Source organism: Agelaius tricolor, unplaced genomic scaffold, assembly GCF_023055355.1.
Source record: "Agelaius tricolor isolate 1412-34295 unplaced genomic scaffold, bAgeTri1.0.p SCAF_53, whole genome shotgun sequence".
NCBI classification, from domain to species: Eukaryota; Metazoa; Chordata; class Aves; order Passeriformes; family Icteridae; genus Agelaius; species Agelaius tricolor.
In genome coordinates, this window is record NW_027269313.1 from 1,281,191 (window position 1) to 1,298,589 (window position 17,399).

The following is a 17,399-nucleotide window of genomic DNA, read 5'->3' on the forward strand; positions in this document are numbered from 1 at the left end:
GCCTGTAGCTGAGTTCAATTTCTGTATGCAGAAATTGAAGTGGGGACCAGATCATTTTATTCTACTGAGGACTTCTTATTTCATCAGTTTTTAAATTCCATTTCTAGAAAGGAGAAAATGCTTTTCAGAAAAGCAGAAATCAAAATTATTTAGTCTGTGGGACTAACTGTTTCTAAAAACATCTGAAGTTTCAGCAATCAAAATCATAATAAAAATGAACTTTTGTCCCCATGCATAATTTCCCCATATGCACTCTGTTTCTCTCATTGCCACTGAGCTGGGAGACAGAAGAGATTGGAAGGGCTGTACTCTTTTAGGGAAAGGTTTCCAGTGGAGATCTGGCTCTGATTTTAGTGTTACCACAGAAGATCATGTTCACAGTGATTTTTGGGCCAACACAGATTTCTTGGTGGTGAATCAAAAGCATGTCTGCTGTTGGGTAAACACTTCTGTTGACGTGTGCTGGCGTCATAGATTTTAAAATTCTAACATCATCTTCTGATGCAGTCTCCATTCCTCTCAAACTGCAGCTGAACTCTCAACCGCAATACTTTATCTTAGAAAAAGTGCCTCTTGATGTATTGATTTATTCCTTTACCTGTTTATCTTTAGAAAACTAATGCTGCCCTGCAAAGCACTGCCAAGCAGTTGAAGGATATGGAGGCAGAGCACAGTGTCTGCAGCAAAATGCTGAAGCTCCAGGCATCCTGTCTGGAAATCAAGAATAAACGGCAGGAGAGGCTCCTCCAAGAACTGGAGGTAAAGCTTTCTGCCTGCTGCTGGGAGCCTCAGCAAGCACTGGCACAACTGAGCAGTTTCATTTCTGAGGGGTGAAACCTCTGAGTTAGGCTATGAGTGCCCCGTGTTTGATTAACAAAATGCAGAGCATCACTTGGCAGGAAAGGTGGATTCACAGGTGAATGCTGCGAGCCTGACCTGAGAGTGGTGTTTGAACTGCAGATGGAAAGGGCTTTATGTCACTGGGAAAGTACTCTTAGCAATATGGGTACAGAGGGAGTATTTGCGCAGGATTTGTGACTTTTTTATTTTTTCTTGAAGCATCTTAAGCAGATAGATCTTGTGGGAGGAGGCAAAGCTTAAGCCTTTTGGCTGATGCTTTTGTGGAGTGGGTTTGGTAAGCTCTGTGCTGTGACTTTCTCTTTAATAGGCCTTCCACAGATCTCTGTTTCTCAATTATTTCCTTTTGTGAATGTGTGAGCTTATACAGATTTTAAATTTATTGTCAACAGCTCATATGTTCATTTTATGTATTAATTTATTTTTCAGTTAACGTTTCCCTAACTGAAGTGCTTAGAGTTAGGATTCAGTCTCACATGCTTGCTCCTTTGCTTTAGCTGTCCAAAATCAATGACTTGACTTGTATCTGTGTAACCTTGAGTGTCTTAAATTACTTTTAATATGAATGTCCTTTTCTTCATCTTTCTGGCATCACTTGAAGGCAGAAGTCATTTTGGGGTGTATTGTTCTTTTCAAATCAATCATCAGTCAAAGTGAGATGATGTTTTTGATAGGAAACAATGTAGTTAAAATTTCATGTGAATTTCTATTATAGCGGCTCTGTAGTTACTGCTTCTGCTAAAAACATTTTTTCAATTGAAATACCATGTCCAGGCTTTTAGATAGAGACAGGTATCTGTGACTATGAAAACTGTAGCAAGAACATAATCCTACATCAATTTCTTTAACTAAATAGAAAATATTACTTTAATATTCTGGATATGTAATTGTTTCCTTTCATTTATTTATTGACATGAGTTTTCACAGTTCCAAAGTGCAAGTAGTTCAGATACCACAGGTTGGTGTATGGAGACCTAATAAACTGAAGAAATTAAGTTGTCTTTGCATGATGTCATCATCTTTCCGGACTTAGATATTTTTAAAATGTACTTTTAGGCAGCTGCAGTGAAAATAAAGGAACTGGAGGATGATGCTGCAGCAGCAAGACGAGCACATGTAGAATGTAAATACACTACAGAAGTCATGCAGGTAAACTTTTGATTAAATATTTGGTAGAAGTTTGCAGTAAAATGGAAGATGAACTTGTAAAGGTGCAATCTTCCAAAAATGTTCAGACTTCCTTGCTCCAGTGAAAACACTGAGTAGATTTTTTGCAATGATTGATGATTGTCAAGACTGTAAAAGGTAATAGAAAAATATCTCCTTGATTTCCAGGAGATACGGAAACACATTCTTGTGTTTTAGAATTCAAAGTAGCATTGAAAGAGTGAGGGGAAAGGAAATGTTTCACAATAGTTAAACTGCTGAGATATTCTGTCCTATATCTTTGGAATGGGCACTTAGGTAATTTCAGAGATAGAGTGCATTCACCCAGCTTCTCTAGGTGTGAGATATTAATGCATCCTGAGACTGCAGTTCCAAATGTAATATTCAGAGTACATTTCAGCTATTACACCTGCTGTTACCAGAAAAGTTTGAATATATGAAAAAATGCAATATGTATACTTGAATATTAAGTTTTTGTATCACTAAACTGTGTCACAGAGGGTTTGATCCATTAAAGCAATTAGGGTTTATTAAAAAAAAAAAAGTGAAAATCCTGTAAGATGATTGTTGAGTGATCTTGTAGTGACTAAGGAAGCCTTCCTAGTGGATTTTTGAAGAACTAAATGAGAAAACAAAAGAGAATTTCATTATTTTTTTCTGGTTTTCTGAGGAACACAAACAAGCATTGCCAATTCTTCAGTCAGTTATTTTCTTATGACCTTCTCTAAGTACAGGCACGTGGATTTCTGAAGTGATGATTAAATAAATTGTGATGATTCAGGTTTTTTTATTCCCTCTCTACTTTTATAACATACAAAGGAGCTGGAAAAGTAACATTCCGTGAAGTTAGAGATTTATCTTTTATGGGTGAAGACCTCAGAAGGTTTTCTTCCTTGTTTCTGTACGTGAACAAGCTCCACATGAGCTTTGCTCTGAGTGCAAGTGTAGCTTTTACTGTTAATCCTACCCTTTTATGAGTCTACTTAATGAATAGAATTCCCCTGGAAAACTTCAGTAATATAAATAATTGAAAACAGGAAAATCCAAACACCATGCAAGGAGAACAAAAGGTGCTTTGGGTCAGCATATCTATTTCTTTCTGTTTTGAACTCTATGTATAAATCCATTTTTATGTGTGTTAAATGCTTTCTAATTCCATATAGAATTAATAGAAGATATTCACCTATAAAAAGCAGAACAGAACAGTGAAGAGCATTAAAGACCATGGCAGTCTTTCCTAACTTCCTTTAACTGCTTTCTTATCACTTGGTAGTTGAGAATTCAAGAACTGGAAGACATTTTGAATGAAGGGCATCGCGGCAGGAGAGAAGATTTTCCAGAAGGGATAGCAAGGGAAGAGTTCAGAGAGCCAGTAAATGCACTTGAGACAGGAAAAAAAGAGTAAGTTTCCTTTTAAAGCCATTGCAAAATGGCACTAGACAGCCTCAGTACAACTCGCAGTTTACATTCCCTGCATTTTTCAGTCAGCAGAAAATCTGGTGCATAGTGCCAAACCAAACTAAAGGTTCAGAACCTGGCAGTCCATTAATAATAGGCCCATATCAGTAACCAAAGGTATTGTGAATGGTACAGATAATAACTGGCCTGCTACAGATTTTTTGCCAAACCAACAATGTTGCAAATCATAGTTATGGTTAGGTCCAGGGTCCAGTAGTGGTTCGGCTGAGTGTAGGAAAAGATATCCAGCAGGTCTAGAAAAGATGGCTTTTCTATATACACTTAGATTATTATGAGGACATTGTTTTCCACTTCAGTGAGTCAGTTGGATCTCTAAAACTCCTGTCAAGAAGTTGTGTATCATTTATAGTGGATAATCTTTGTTTTCAACTTTTGAATGGCTGTAGAAAGCTTTAAATGGTTAAAAAATATTGAAAAGCGTGAGAGCAGAGGAAATCTCTTGGGATGTTTCCTGGCCAGCACAGTCTGCTGTGCCTGTGGTAGCAGAACTTGGGTGAGCTCTCTTTCAGCCTAGAGCTATATGACTCTGTATACACAGGTGTTTATGTTGACTTACTCACACAAGGAGCAGTGGAGAAGGAAAAAATTGTTTTCCCACAAGAAAGGAAGTTTGTGGCCTGAGCAACTCATTCAAGATTCATGATTATGGACATGTTTTTAGTAAAATATTTAAAACTTGAGCTGGAAAAGCCTTTGTCATCCTGTGCAAACATCAATTTGAAGCAAGCTTTTGGCTTTCCTGACACCATCTTTTAAAATTCTTTTAAAATTCTTCCTTGGATTCCCTCTCTGTGCTTCTGTGTCCTTTATGCTATTGCTTGGCCTTGGAGTTTCCTCATCAGCTGCCTGTTTAGTCATGCCAGGCTCTTGATAGATCTGTTTTCCTGAGTGACACAGTACAAGAACAGATTAAAATTCTGGATAGTTTGCTTTAAAAGCCAGACAGAGTAGAGTCAGGCATGTGGAAACCTGGAGAGCAAGAACTGTACTTGAAATCAGGGTTGATGATGCAAGATGTGACACGGTCACTCTGAAGACAGCTGTTGTGTTAATTAAAATACGAAAAATTCTGTTTGTTACATGTAACTTTGAGGCCACATCCAAATAATCTTATGAATTGCATGCCACAAGGCTTGGTAACTGAAAATATTACCTCTTGAAAAATCTTCCTTAGAAGGAATATAAATTTCTTCATTCAATTAGGAAAGGCAAGCAGCTTCAGAATCCATGTGTGGTGCTAAAGTAGTATCTGTAATATCCATTGATTATCCTTTAAAAGAACACAGTGCATTTGACAAAAGTCATTTTGGTTAAAGTATCTTTTTTGTGGAAACTTTCCAGTTCACAAGGACAGCGTTTATCCTCCGGTGTGCAACGGAAAGACCAGGCTGAGGAAGGGAAGAGAGCTCAAGATGCCAATGCAACATTAGTGGTTCCTCCAGACAGCTTCAGCCTGCAGGAAGGCTCAATAGTAAGGAAAAAAGCCTCAATAGTAAATAGTAAATAGAAAAAAAAGCTCAGTAGTAAGGAAAAAAATGTGGCACACATTGCTTAGGTTTTTTAAAGCATACTGTCAAAATATTTACTGTGGGGAGAATTTGCTGCATTTGCTGCGCTGAGCTGTGGCAGAATTCTGCCATTCTCTCACCCTTTTTGTTATTATCTTACCTTTAAAAAAATTTACTACATGAATAAATGTAAGCAATGCCTTGGAGACACTAATTTGAAAATTTTTTTTAAGTATGGGTAGGATGTACTGGCATTCCTAATTAAGGCATTTTGTAGATATTGATGATCATTTCATGTGAAGAATGTTCTTTCTACCTAACTTTTTTGTCAAGTTTCCTGAGCTATCATTGTAGAAATGTTTTGTTTTTTTTTTATTTCATACACCCTTTTAGTTTTAGTGCAAGTATTTGACTGTAAAAATTGCTTGAAAATTATTTCAAGCTTTCAGGTGGAAAAGCAGAGGGGATTTTTTGTTGTTGTTTTGTTTTTTACTTGTTTTGCTGTGGATTTGGCACATTGGATGTATTTTGCTGGATTATTTTCTGAACTTTGTCCTCTTATATGACCACTTTGGGCTTTTCTACTGTCTTTACCCAGCTACTCCTTGAATGACAATTTTGCCATCTCTTTGCACAGCAGCAGGGACAAAGGAAAGTTGTCAGCATGTTTAGAAAATCTCTCCTTTCATTGTGTGGTTACATTTGCTCTGTTTCTACTCTTAGCAATATTCAATTTTTTTGCTGGTGGCTTGGAAACTTCTCCTCTTTCTCTGTCAGAGCTCTGAGCATGGAGGGTACATGAGGTCTGTTCCCTGTGGAGAGGAGCAGAGATCTGCATCAGAGAGTCTTCAGATCTGTGGGTGTCTTTTGTTCAGCTGGTGGAGTTATTCCACACCTTGTCTTAGTGCTGTCCACTGCCCAGGCAGATCTGTCATTCATAAACTGGAGACAAATAAAATCAGGATCTTCTTTTTTCTTTCTGGGAGAATAACAGCTTCTTCCATGCAAGCATTAATGTATTAAAAGACATCTGCTGGCCTAGTTAGCCTGAAAAAGTCATTTCATCAGGCACAAAAGGAATACATACAGAGAAAAGCAACTGTCTGCCCTAACTACAGGCATTAATGATTGCTATTTCTAACTACAAAACACAATTGCAAGCTGAAAATATTCTACTGAAGTGCTTGCTTCCAAACCTGAAGTGCTTGCTAGCTGTTGCTGTGGTAGGAGTTTTCCTTTTTATTTGTATTCCTTAGTAAAATATATGACATGACAAGAACTATGGACAAGATTCCATTCATGATCAAGATTTCTGGTAATGGAAACAGTATTTAATGCTAGACTCAAAATTAATGTTATGGTATTGAAAGGTTAAAAAATAATAATAATTAGCTCACTGTCATATTCATAGAGCTGGTTGTTTTAATTATTTTACTCAAAGGCGTTCAAACCACAAGACTGTCCTGAGCGGGTGATAAAAATATTCATTTTTGGAAGAGTTGTATTAGTGGTTGCCTTATGAGATCAGGTATTTATGGCCTTGGATGGCTTTGCATTTTTCCCAAAGCTGTTTGTATTTGTTTGGGAAGCAGAAGTGCCTGTGTGTGATCCTGTTTACTCCACTGAGATAGCTCTGATTTTGCTGCACAAAATGAAAAAGCAGAAGACTGTAGCAGAAACTAAGTATAGATAACATTTAATATATTGCTGTTGGTCTTTGCTATACCCATAGTTAAATTGGGTAAAAATGTCAGTGTGTTCTCTTCCCCTCATTTTCCCTTCCTGCTTTCCTGACCTGTACAGTATTTTTTCATATTTTATACCATTTTTATGCTTCCTGAATACGTTTTTCCACTCTAGTCTGATAATCTTATCTTGATCTCTGACTGTACTAATACAGCATTTGAGAAACAGCTTTCTATTATCTTAACTTAAAAAAGTTTCTAAGGCACTTGTATGTACTAAAAGTATGAAGAATTGAATTTCTACTGCATGCTGCTGTTGCTAAAATGTATTTATAATCTGAATCAAGTTAATATACCACTGATTAAAATCACTGTAAATAAATGGGGCACAGCTTGTGGAGTTTGACTGATGGAGCTGTCAGCCCATTTTGGCCAGCTGTTTAATCATATATAATCCGTGCAAAACAAATTTTTAAAGGAATTTAGAGTGTGTTGTGCTGCCAGGCCAACTGGACAGTTTTCTGTGTGCTGTGCAAGTGTTGGGGCACAATTTGGAGGCACCTCAAGGTATTAACATGGGTGAATGAATTGCATCCACTAGAGCATGGAAATTTTTATCTGTGCCAGGTCATGGTTGTGGCCCCCACAGGACTGGGATTTACTCACATACTTTATTTACATACTGTGTCTAATTAGATAAATTTTGTGAAATCTGTTTTCTTACTCTGCTGTAATATCAGGCAATATTATGGCTGCAATTATTAGAAATGAACTGAGGAATTTTGTGAAGCCGTGAGAAGGAGCCTTGAGGGCTCCTTTTCAGCTGCAGGCAGCTCTGCTACCACACATAGGATGCATCTCTTTTGATTTGAACATTGCCCAGCTACAGCAATTAATTTTTTTCTTTGTGTTCCAGAGGGAGATGTCCATCCTCCTGAACACATACCAGACCCTGGCAAATGCCCAGGTGCTTTCCAGACAGACAAACGTCCCCCTGGAAGAGTTACCTTGGGCAGAGCTTTGTGCCCTCTTGCATGAGAATGTTGAAGCCCTGGTCTCGAACTTCAGCAAGGCTAACCAGAGGGTGAGTGTCCCCAGGCATCAGCTGCCTCTGCTGAGCTCAGTGACATTTGCTCACACTGCAGTCTCGTTAAAAAGGACTGATATTCATCCCCCCAAAAGGATCTGGACACTAACAAATGAGCACCATTAATTCTGGCTTGTCCACTGCTCACTTTGTTGCCGGGGCATTTAGATGTGACTGGAGTGTGCATCAAGTCTCTCAGCTCCACCTTCTGTGCAGGATATTCTGAAAGGACAATCTGATAGTAGCCACAGGAACCTAATTAAAAGATAATAAATTCATCTTACTGATGAAGAAATTCACTGAACCTAGTCATTTACAGTCATAAATCAAGTCTTTCTTTTACTATAATCCAGAGGCCAAATACACTTTCTCCAGGAATATCACCTTTTAATTATGTCTTTATGATTCAGCTGTACTACTTGAAAGAATGCCAGTGTGGGTTTTTTTTGTTGAATTGTAACTTTGGATTATGACATTTTTATTCAGAAACACAACAGAAATACCTATTATAAAACATGTCAGGATCTGTAGGGAGGAGGAGCTGTACTTTTCTGAATGGTTTTAAAGCAAGTGAGCTTACATGGCCTTTCTCCCCAGAAAGCCTTCTGGTTTTATGAAGGAAAAACCCCTTTTAAAATAACTCAGCTGGCTCCAGAGACTAAGCTGTGCCTAAAGAGCTCTTTAGGGTATCACTTTGTGTTCTGGTTTATTTCTCTTTTGAAGTAGATGAGGAAAGGGAAGGGAAGGTGGACACTGCTGGCAGCGTTTGTAGGGCTTGTGTCTTATTGTTGCTTGCTTTTTAAGTAAGCATTGTTATTGAGACTGATTATGAGGTCTCTAGGGCTCTTCTCATGTACTTAGCAGCTTTTCTGGGATTTTAGACTGGGCTGAAAAAACTTTTTTCCCTCACAGTTCAGTGTGGTCTATCTGGAAGTATCTTGATATTTTCTAGGAGCAGAAAGTTCAGGTGTGTGCATTTGAGGATCATTGTTGGCTTGGTTCATTCCTCCATTTAGCTTGCATGAGGTGCAGTGTTCAAGCACAAGAGTGAATCCCTTCATGTTTGTTGAAAATACATCCTAAACTTATGAGCTACTTGTAAGGAAAAAATTCTCTGTGCTAGAATTCCCTGAAATTGTTGTAAAACTTAGTAATAATCTGGAATGTCTTGGCTTTTCAACAAAAGAAAGAAACCAAAACCACAAACATACAAACAAAAAATAAAGGCTGTGTTTTAATTATTGTTTGCAATCATCACAAACTTCTAAAGGATATACTTGGATTACTAATTTACTAAAATTTAATACAATCATTAAAAAAAAAACGTATCAAGTGTCTGGCTCAGGTTTCCTGCAAAGAGGGTGACAAATATCTCTGCAAGCTGGTAGAAGGATAGCAAAACCAAAACCAAATAAAATACTTTGTTTCAAAATATTTTTCAGTTTTGTTTTGAGAACCAAGTAATTCATCTGCTGTGAAAGGGTTTTACTTAGTTTTAATAAAAATATTGAAAAAACTGCAGTTTAGATTTGATGCTGGAATAGTCTGTGCTTAACTTAAAGTGAAAAGGTAAATAATAATTTCTTCTTAAATGCTTGTCACACAGATAGCTCACCTAGAATATATTTGCAAGCACAAGACTGACACTATGAACGACCTTCAGCAGAACCAGGAGGAGGCTTTGGAGAAAATGTCTGAACAGTTAAAAGCACAGGAACACTGGTGGCAGAAAGAAAAGCAATATCTTCAACAGCAGTACTCAAACGTCCTTGCAGAATTTCATGCAAGATCACAGGTATGGTGCTGTGAACTTCTACTTGTTTTTTCTTTAAAAATTGAATGGATTATTTCAATGGTTGAAGCCTCTTAGCAGTTAAAGGTCATTTGGGAATTTTAGTGTACGTTTAAAGTTTGAAAAAATCCAAAACCAAACAACAAGCCAACCCATCCCTGTGCTAATATTAACATCACTTAAAATAAGAAATAAATTACTTTGATCAAGCATTTGTTGAAGAGAATTTAGTCTTCAGGCCCAGCTGAGAAGCCTGATTTCATCTACAGATGGCAGTATTCTTTTTCTGAGAATGTTAAAGCTGTAAGATCAAATTTGCTTGTTTTGAGAATTACTCAGCAGCAGCTACTTTTCAGCATCATCATTTGCAGGGATTGTATAGAATAACAATAATGTGGTATCACCTGGGGATAAATTTAGTTACATATGTACTGACCCTAAGAGCAGTGGTAGATTTCAACAGTGTTAAGCAACTCTGTTTTTCTGATACTACAGTGAGGAGTGGCCTAAAAGTGTGAAACTGTCACTCCTTGTTAGATGAGTTATTTGCAATCCAGAATGTTCCCTGTTATTCCACAACCACCATTTACTGTCTTTACCAGCACATTCCTTCGCACCTGTTTCAATTAAAAGTGTTGTGAATAAAGGAAATAGATGTCCCTTGTTATTTGTGAGTTACTGCAACTTACTTCACAGAATAATGCTGTATTTGATGCAGATTTCAGGGCTGGAAGTCTTTGCATGCTGAAAAATTTAATCTGTCTACTTTCATGTTCCAGACTTCCTTATGTTTTTCCTCTCACTTAGACTGGTTTTCTGCTTAGTACAGCAGTGTTCTCTCTGAAATTGGAGGATGTTATTACTATTGTTAAGTCAATTCATAAAACTGTCTTGTGGGCAGACAGGTGGTGTTGGACCTTCTGTGAGCTGTCACGGTGTTGGTGGATTGTTTTCAGAAATCAGGAGTCCATTTGCAGTTGATGATCGTGTAAATTTCCCTCCTACCACTTTTTTTGTTTCATACATCTAATTCTGTAATTCCTTACTAGAAGAGACACTTTCATCATGATTATTACTAACAACTTTTGCTCCTTTAATGCATCATTTGAATGGCAAAGGTAAATTTTCTTTTCATTCTTGTCTAGGTAAAAACCATGTAGTTAATGTTTCTTCCGTTGTTGTTTGGTTTGTTTCTGTCGCAGGAATATAAAGAAACGGCGCAGAAAATGAGGCAAAAACTCTATGGCCTCGAACAACTCTCTGACAAACTGGCCCAGGAAAACAATTCATTGAAAAATTCATTATTAGATGCTTTCAAGGCACGCTCATCCCTGCTGGCAGCCTGTGCGCTGCTGTCAGGGGCCCTGTGCTCTCTCTACGGCCGACTGTGCGCCACGTCTTGCCAAAGAGACATTCTCCAGGAACGGGTGAACCAGCACCAACTCCTGAACCACAAGATCGTCAGCCTCCTTTATGCTCTCCCTGCTGTGGTGGAAAGAAACCAGGATGAAGGCAGGCTGAGGCAGAGAAGAGCCAAGAACCTGGTTTATGTGTTCCGAAGAGCTGTGATCGCAGTTCTGGCTGCTAACAGGCTGAGGGCTCTGGCCCGATATTCTTGTACATTTTTCATCTGGACAGATGGATGCAGAGGAAGCTCTGGAATTCAAGTTTGTCTGGGAGAATCCAGAGGCAGGCATCCTGTGACACGTAAGTGAAATGTTCTTAAAGAGTTAAATCAAATTACATGCTTAGGGAATAACAAAGAGGAATATTATTATTGCTAGGGCATAAAGACATATTTAATGACATTTTGACAAATGCTATTTACAGATTTATGATTTTTATATTGCTTGACGAATTTATTTCACTCTAAGAGGAAATGCCTAGTCTTATGTTAAGCACTGCAGGTAAAATTGCAATTATGCACATGAACTCAACACTATCTCATATTTTTGATATTTGCATTCTGGATTTCAGAACTAGGTGCTACAGCATCTTCTCTGTGGTAAATATCTTGCAATGTTCCCATTTTTTTTTTTTTTTTGGAAAAGGTATTTCCTCTTTTTTTTAAAATAATTTTTAATATTTATTTCCTAAAAATCCACAAAAATTGCTTTCTGATTCAGATAAAATATTAGCATAGGATTTCAAAATTTTCTTTAGGGATTATGTCTAGATTGCCCCTTTCTGTTGCCAGACCAGTTTATATTTCCCTCTACAATGATAAATGGTATTAAAAATGTTTTCCAAATGAGAAGATTCATCTACTTTTTTTGTTGTTGTTGTTGTTTAGTCATTCTGGAAGCATGCTTAAAACAGTCTAAATTGTCCTGACTAATTTCTTGTTTAATGCTAATTTTTGATTAATTTCTGAAAGAGCCGGAGGCAGCAGTGTGCCATATTTTAGTGATTTACTTATCCTGCTAGCTGCAATTCTGTTTCACAGGTTTTGGAGAGGAAGGAGTTGACTGTATTGAAGCAGTGAACTGGTTGTCTAGCTCTAACCTCTATACCGCAATAATCAGTTCCATCTCAGAACTGGAGGGTGTTCTCAGCAACCAAGGTAATTTTAACCGTATATTGTTGTAGCAGAAATATATTTTAAAAATAAATAAGTCAGGGTGGTCATATCATTTCCATTTTTATGATTTTATCTAAACTCTTCTGGATCATAGCTCTGAAGAGATATTTCTGATATTTATGATCGACACCTTTGACTAGAGGTTATGTCCTGAGCTAGTCAATACAAATTGTAGTGGAGCTGTTTCCCTGAAAGAGTAATTTGATTACAGGGTAAAATAATAACTCTTTTCTACATCCTCTGAATGATCACATTTCTGTACTGTTGGAACAGATTAATTTTCTTAAGCAGCTGATAGGATATTTTATGCTTTCAGTATATAGAGTCATGGAAGCAGAAGGCTGGAGAGTGTTTCTGGAGTTTATTTACAGTGAGAACTGATACAGGTTCCCTTGGTTCATCTGCATTTCTGCCATCCCTGGTTCTTTATTAACCTCTAGTTTTAGAGTCCCCACATTTTTGTCACAGAAGAAAGGATATTAGAAGAGGGATAATTTATGTGAATAAAGGGAAATAGCAGGAGAAAGACAAGATGATGCATTTTCCAGAAGCCTAAACACTAAATTGGTATCAAAGTTGCCATTGAATCAAATGTCTTTAGATTCAGTTTCAGGCACTTTCTTCTTTGATCATGCTGTTTTCAAGAAATTAAATTCATATCCTTTAAAAGCAAAGTTGGAACAGTGGTTCAGATTCAGCATTCTGTGTTTCAGAATATTTACAGGTTCCATCCTGTAGAAGTGAAAAAGAACGTGATATTACAAGGAATGGGAACTAATAACCCGCTCGATGTTTCCTTTTTGTTGTTTTTTCTTCAAGATTCAGAGCTCTGGCTTTCTAGTAACTCGCTGATCGGCACAGCCAGGAACTGCTTTGCAAAACTGATGGACAACCTGAGCGTTCTGATGGAGACAGTTCAAGGGAACGCTCGTGGGTGCAGAGCCTACCTGGAGAGGGACTCGCTGATAGAGAGGCTGGCTCGTGGCCTCCAGAGAGTAAATGCCCAGGCCCTGGAAGCTGGATTCCATGACAGACTGCCCAGCACAGTAAGCAGATTGACAGTCCTCCTCCATGGAAACAGAAGGTTTACAGCAACAGTGAAGCTCCCTTGATAGCAGCATTTCTTTGGTTTCAGGCTGGTGATGAGTCCAGGACAGTCAAGTGCTACTATGTGGACACTCCACAAGTTGATTTGTCACACATTAGGGTGTGAATAGGTCTTCTCTTTTCTTGAAAGAATTTTTGGAGGAGGTTTAGTGTATCCAAGTAAAAGATTTTTTTTCAAGTTCTATCAGATCTGTATTAGCTTATAATAAGAAATTTGCTTTTGGCTTGATGTAAATGTTAAGGTTGCTTTTTATTATTGTTTTCTACTTTCTCATGTTTACCATCCTTTCTTTCAGTAAAGATAACCTTCTTCCCTTTAACCAAAATGAAAGGATAAACTCTTTCTCTAATAATCTTCATAGTAAACCTTAGGTGAAAATAGTACTTCCTTGTAAACAGAATTTGCAGTAACTCTTGGTAGGTGATAGGTTCAAACTTTTGTCCTTGTGTATGTCTTTTAGAGATGGAGGGAAAAATTATGTTTTGTCTTCTTTTTTTTCAGTCTTAAATATTATTCATTTTATTGCTAAAATAGCAGATTTTATAGCCCATCAACTTGTTTCTGTTTGCTGACAGAGAAACACAGCAACTTTGCAGCAAGAAATATTTGAATTTTCACGAAGGCTTCATGCAGCAGAGGTAGAGTCCCGCTCACTGCACCTGCAGCTTGCAGAATGCAGAGGGGCTTTCAATGAGATGCAAAAAGATGCTGAAAAAGCCCGCAGACTGCAGACCCAATTAAGTGAAGCTCAGCAAGTAAGTGCATTTGACTTGGAGGCTCTCTTGCTTAAAAGAGATTCTCCTTTCTACACATTTTTTGATTTGTGTTTTTTTGGAAAACAAGCATAAAATTGATTTACTTTCAACAGAATTTTCCAGAAATCTTGCCTTGTAAATGTCACGTAACCAGAAGACAGATTTATTTAGAAATATCCCTTTTCCACTGGAGTTATCTTTTGATTTGTAGAAGGGGGTATTCTGTATAAATTAGAGTTTGGTCTTCAGCAATCCAGGTTCTCCCATTTGTTGAAAATGTTGATCTGATTTATGTATCCTAAAAGAAGATTTCATTTCAACAGAATAAAGTCAGTGGGAATGAGGGTATTCAATAAGAATGTTAATGAAATATAAAGATAGCAGTTGAAACTCTGTATGGATGTTGATGAATGTTATAATAAAACAATACAAATTTTAGTGGGTCTGTTTCCCTGAAGAAGTAACTTTATGGCAGGGGGAGAAAAAGCTTTTGTCTATATTCTCAGTAGCACAACATTCCCCTGAGTCTTTTGCTGTTGCTGATTGACTTACCGAGACACTGTGGGTTCCCTAACCTGAAGCCTAGTTGGTAGAACCTGTCAGGGTGTCCCAATCCAAACACTTCTAAGCAAAGAATATCTGCTAGATGATGTCTCACCCATTGTCCTTCCTGTTCTTAGCTAGCAAAATGGATTTTTTTTGAAACTCCAAAATATCTAATCATCTTCAGTTTTGTTCTTAACAGGTTTTATGCCCTTAGTGGTTTTGGACTGTTAGATGAAAATTATCACATATTAGATTGTAGTTGAAATGCAGATGACAACTTTCTTTGAAGAATTATTTCTTTCTGGAACAGTTTTTGGACAAGAAGAACAGTCCACAAAGGTGTTTACAAGGGTTTAGAAGCTCTCCACTAAAATTCTGAACATTGATCTGCATATTTTTCCTTCTAAATACTGAAGTTTTGCATCCCACGATGCTAATTAGAATAGAATAATGAATGCCAAGACTTTACATGAATGTTCTTTATAAAAAACACAGCAATTAACTGGTCTGCCATCTTATTGTTCAGTGATGTCTTCATGGTAAAGAAACCTCAATACTAATCACAAGCATGAGTTTATTTTAGAATTTGATATGTTTGCAAGTGGAACTCACTCAGTGGTAGGGAAACCACTGAATATAGTTACAGAATCAGGCACAACTTGTTTCCCTTTCCAGAAAATCAACCAAGACAATGTACAGGAGGAGTTACAAAATGCTTTGCAGCGTGAGCATGAGGCACAATTGCTTTTACAAGAACAGCAGCAACGGATTCAGGAGCTGAGCAATAGACTGGAATCACACTCATTTACTGAGCTAAGTAAAAGCCACATATCTCCGACGGTAAGATTATTCTTCTGGAACAGTCACCAGAGTATTACCTTTCATGAAAGAAGCCAAATAGCGCAGTCCTTGTGTAAATAAAATAACAGGAGTAAATACACACGCACTACTCAGTCTGCTGGAACTTTAGGCTACTGAGAAAACACTTCAAAGACTCCTCTTTAAAAATTTTTTTAAGCTATCTGGTTTTTTTTAAGTTTAAGAAAAAGTCTTCAATGGGGGTTTGTTTTGGGTTTTTTTTTGCCTACAATCATTTTGCATTCTAAAGCACATTTATATATAGCAAATATACTAAAAGCTAGGGGGGTTCTGAGTCAGTAATGCTTTTGCTAGGAAATTCATAAAACCTTAGGATGCAGTGGTCCAAATGTACTTTACAATCAGTTTGTCTTACACGTTGGTCAGTAGCCAGTGGCATAAAGTAAAGTTTCTTTGGGCTACAGAGTAACTCTGCTCTCTGTCTGCTGGCAGGGCCTCCCTGACACAGCGGAGGAGCTGAGGAAAAGAGACCAAGTTCTGGATCAACAGGAGAAACTCCTGAAAGACATGGAGCAGGACCAGAAGCAGCTGTGTGAGACTCTCGGGGAGGCAGAACGTGCCCTTGAACAGGGAGTAAAGTGAGCCCTGGGGCCTGGGGGATGTCACTTTAAATGAACAAAAATTGAAATTCCTACTTCTATGGGCAGGGTTTTAGCCCTGGACAGTGTAAGGTTAGAAGAGAAAAGTACATCTGTCTCTTTTATTTTTAAATTCAGGGATAGTCTTCTAAAAACAAAAGTGTTAGTTCAAAATATTAGGTCATGCATTTTATGCAGTTATCCCATAATAGTGCTTCAAATTCTGGGTGCTGAAAGAACTGGCAAACAAAATACCTGTGCTATCTAACTGATCTGACAACAATTCTTTGGCACATCCTTAAAGTTCTGTTTATTTAAGAAATGATTGTTTGTTCTCTGTGTTTCCACGCCATCTTGTTATAGGCAGATATAATTTATTTATAGTAAATACAGAAGCATCAGCTAGGGGACAGGTCTTCACTGCCAAAGGCACTGAAACCCATTTTGGATCTCGCCTTTCCTGTGGTACAAGACAGATCTTCCTGCTGATTTCAGGGAGTTTTGGATTTAGACCTAATCCCCACACCACTTACACCACAACCTGGAGTGGCAGAAAAGGCTCAGGCACTGGTCTTGAAAAGATTGGTAGTCAAAAGGAGCCCCCTTGACTTGAAGGAGCTTATTACTAACCAATTCTTACGCCATATGAAAAGAATAAGTCTTTGCAGACTTTGTTGTCTGTTGTCTTTTCGTGGTATGAAGTATGTGTTATGAATATTGTTGTTCCACAGCTAGCATCTAAAAAAATTTTAGTTAATTAAATTTTCTCATCATACCTGGGATCATTCAACCTCTGAAGAGCAATATCTGAGAAGCTTTAAGGGTTTTATGCACCAGGGAAATAATGCAATTTGTATGGTCATCAATTAAATGTTTAACAAGCTAATTAAAATGACAAATGTTATTTGGTATGAGTTGATCAAAGCAGGTGTCACCTGCAGAAAGATTTGTTCCAGAAAGCTTGCCCTTTTCATCCTGCCCCAATCTATTTCGGGCATTTCAGTAAAGATCATTCCTTGTGGCCATATATATATATATATATATATATCCAGAAAAGGTGATTCTAATGTGAAGTAACTTTAAAACTGGCTTTATTTTTTTTCCTGTATATAGCAGCTGAATATCAACTAAGAAAGCTACTCTTCCCTCCATTATCACAGCAAATCTTCACAACTTATAGGTTTTATTTCTCCCTTTGGAATATAAACAAAAGAGATTAAATAAACAGAATCTGTCTGTGGTTTCCATACAAGAATATAATTCCACCCTGCTAGAGACTTTTTATGACTTCTATATTCAAGCCATGATGGTTGTTCATTGATAGGCCTATAATTATCTCAATTTTAATTGCTTATCCTCAACAGAAGCATCTTTCA

General features: G+C 37.5%; 1 protein-coding gene and 2 long non-coding RNA genes across 3 annotated transcripts; all 3 read left to right on the forward strand.

The window, feature by feature from the left end:
• Positions 1–634: 634 nt before the first annotated feature.
• On the forward strand, positions 635–3,420 carry LOC139604591 (uncharacterized). Its single transcript, XR_011684017.1, has 3 exons — positions 635–759; positions 1,915–2,007; positions 3,299–3,420. It is a non-coding gene; the product is annotated as an uncharacterized lncRNA (long non-coding RNA).
• A 1,274-nt stretch (positions 3,421–4,694) lies between these two features.
• LOC139604590 (uncharacterized) lies at positions 4,695–9,571 on the forward strand. Its single transcript, XR_011684016.1, has 3 exons — positions 4,695–4,975; positions 7,614–7,781; positions 9,391–9,571. It is a non-coding gene; the product is annotated as an uncharacterized lncRNA (long non-coding RNA).
• Positions 9,572–10,802: 1,231 nt separating this feature from the next.
• LOC139604597 (coiled-coil domain-containing protein 171-like) lies at positions 10,803–16,027 on the forward strand. Its single transcript, XM_071455722.1, has 6 exons — positions 10,803–11,283; positions 12,023–12,139; positions 12,977–13,203; positions 13,841–14,020; positions 15,242–15,406; positions 15,878–16,027. The coding sequence occupies exons 1-6, from the start codon at positions 10,803–10,805 to the stop codon at positions 16,025–16,027; spliced, it is 1,320 nt and encodes a 439-aa protein (XP_071311823.1).
• Positions 16,028–17,399: the final 1,372 nt, after the last annotated feature.

Bases quoted from the DNA above. Each gene is read 5' to 3' on its own strand.
- LOC139604597 (XM_071455722.1), top strand. From the start codon at position 10,803: ATGAGGCAAAAACTCTATGGCCTCGAACAACTCTCTGACAAACTGGCC. The intron at 11,284-12,022 runs GTAAGTGAAATG...TCTGTTTCACAG, and splicing joins AGGCAGGCATCCTGTGACAC to GTTTTGGAGAGGAAGGAGTT. The intron at 13,204-13,840 runs GTAAGCAGATTG...GTTTGCTGACAG, and splicing joins ATGACAGACTGCCCAGCACA to AGAAACACAGCAACTTTGCA.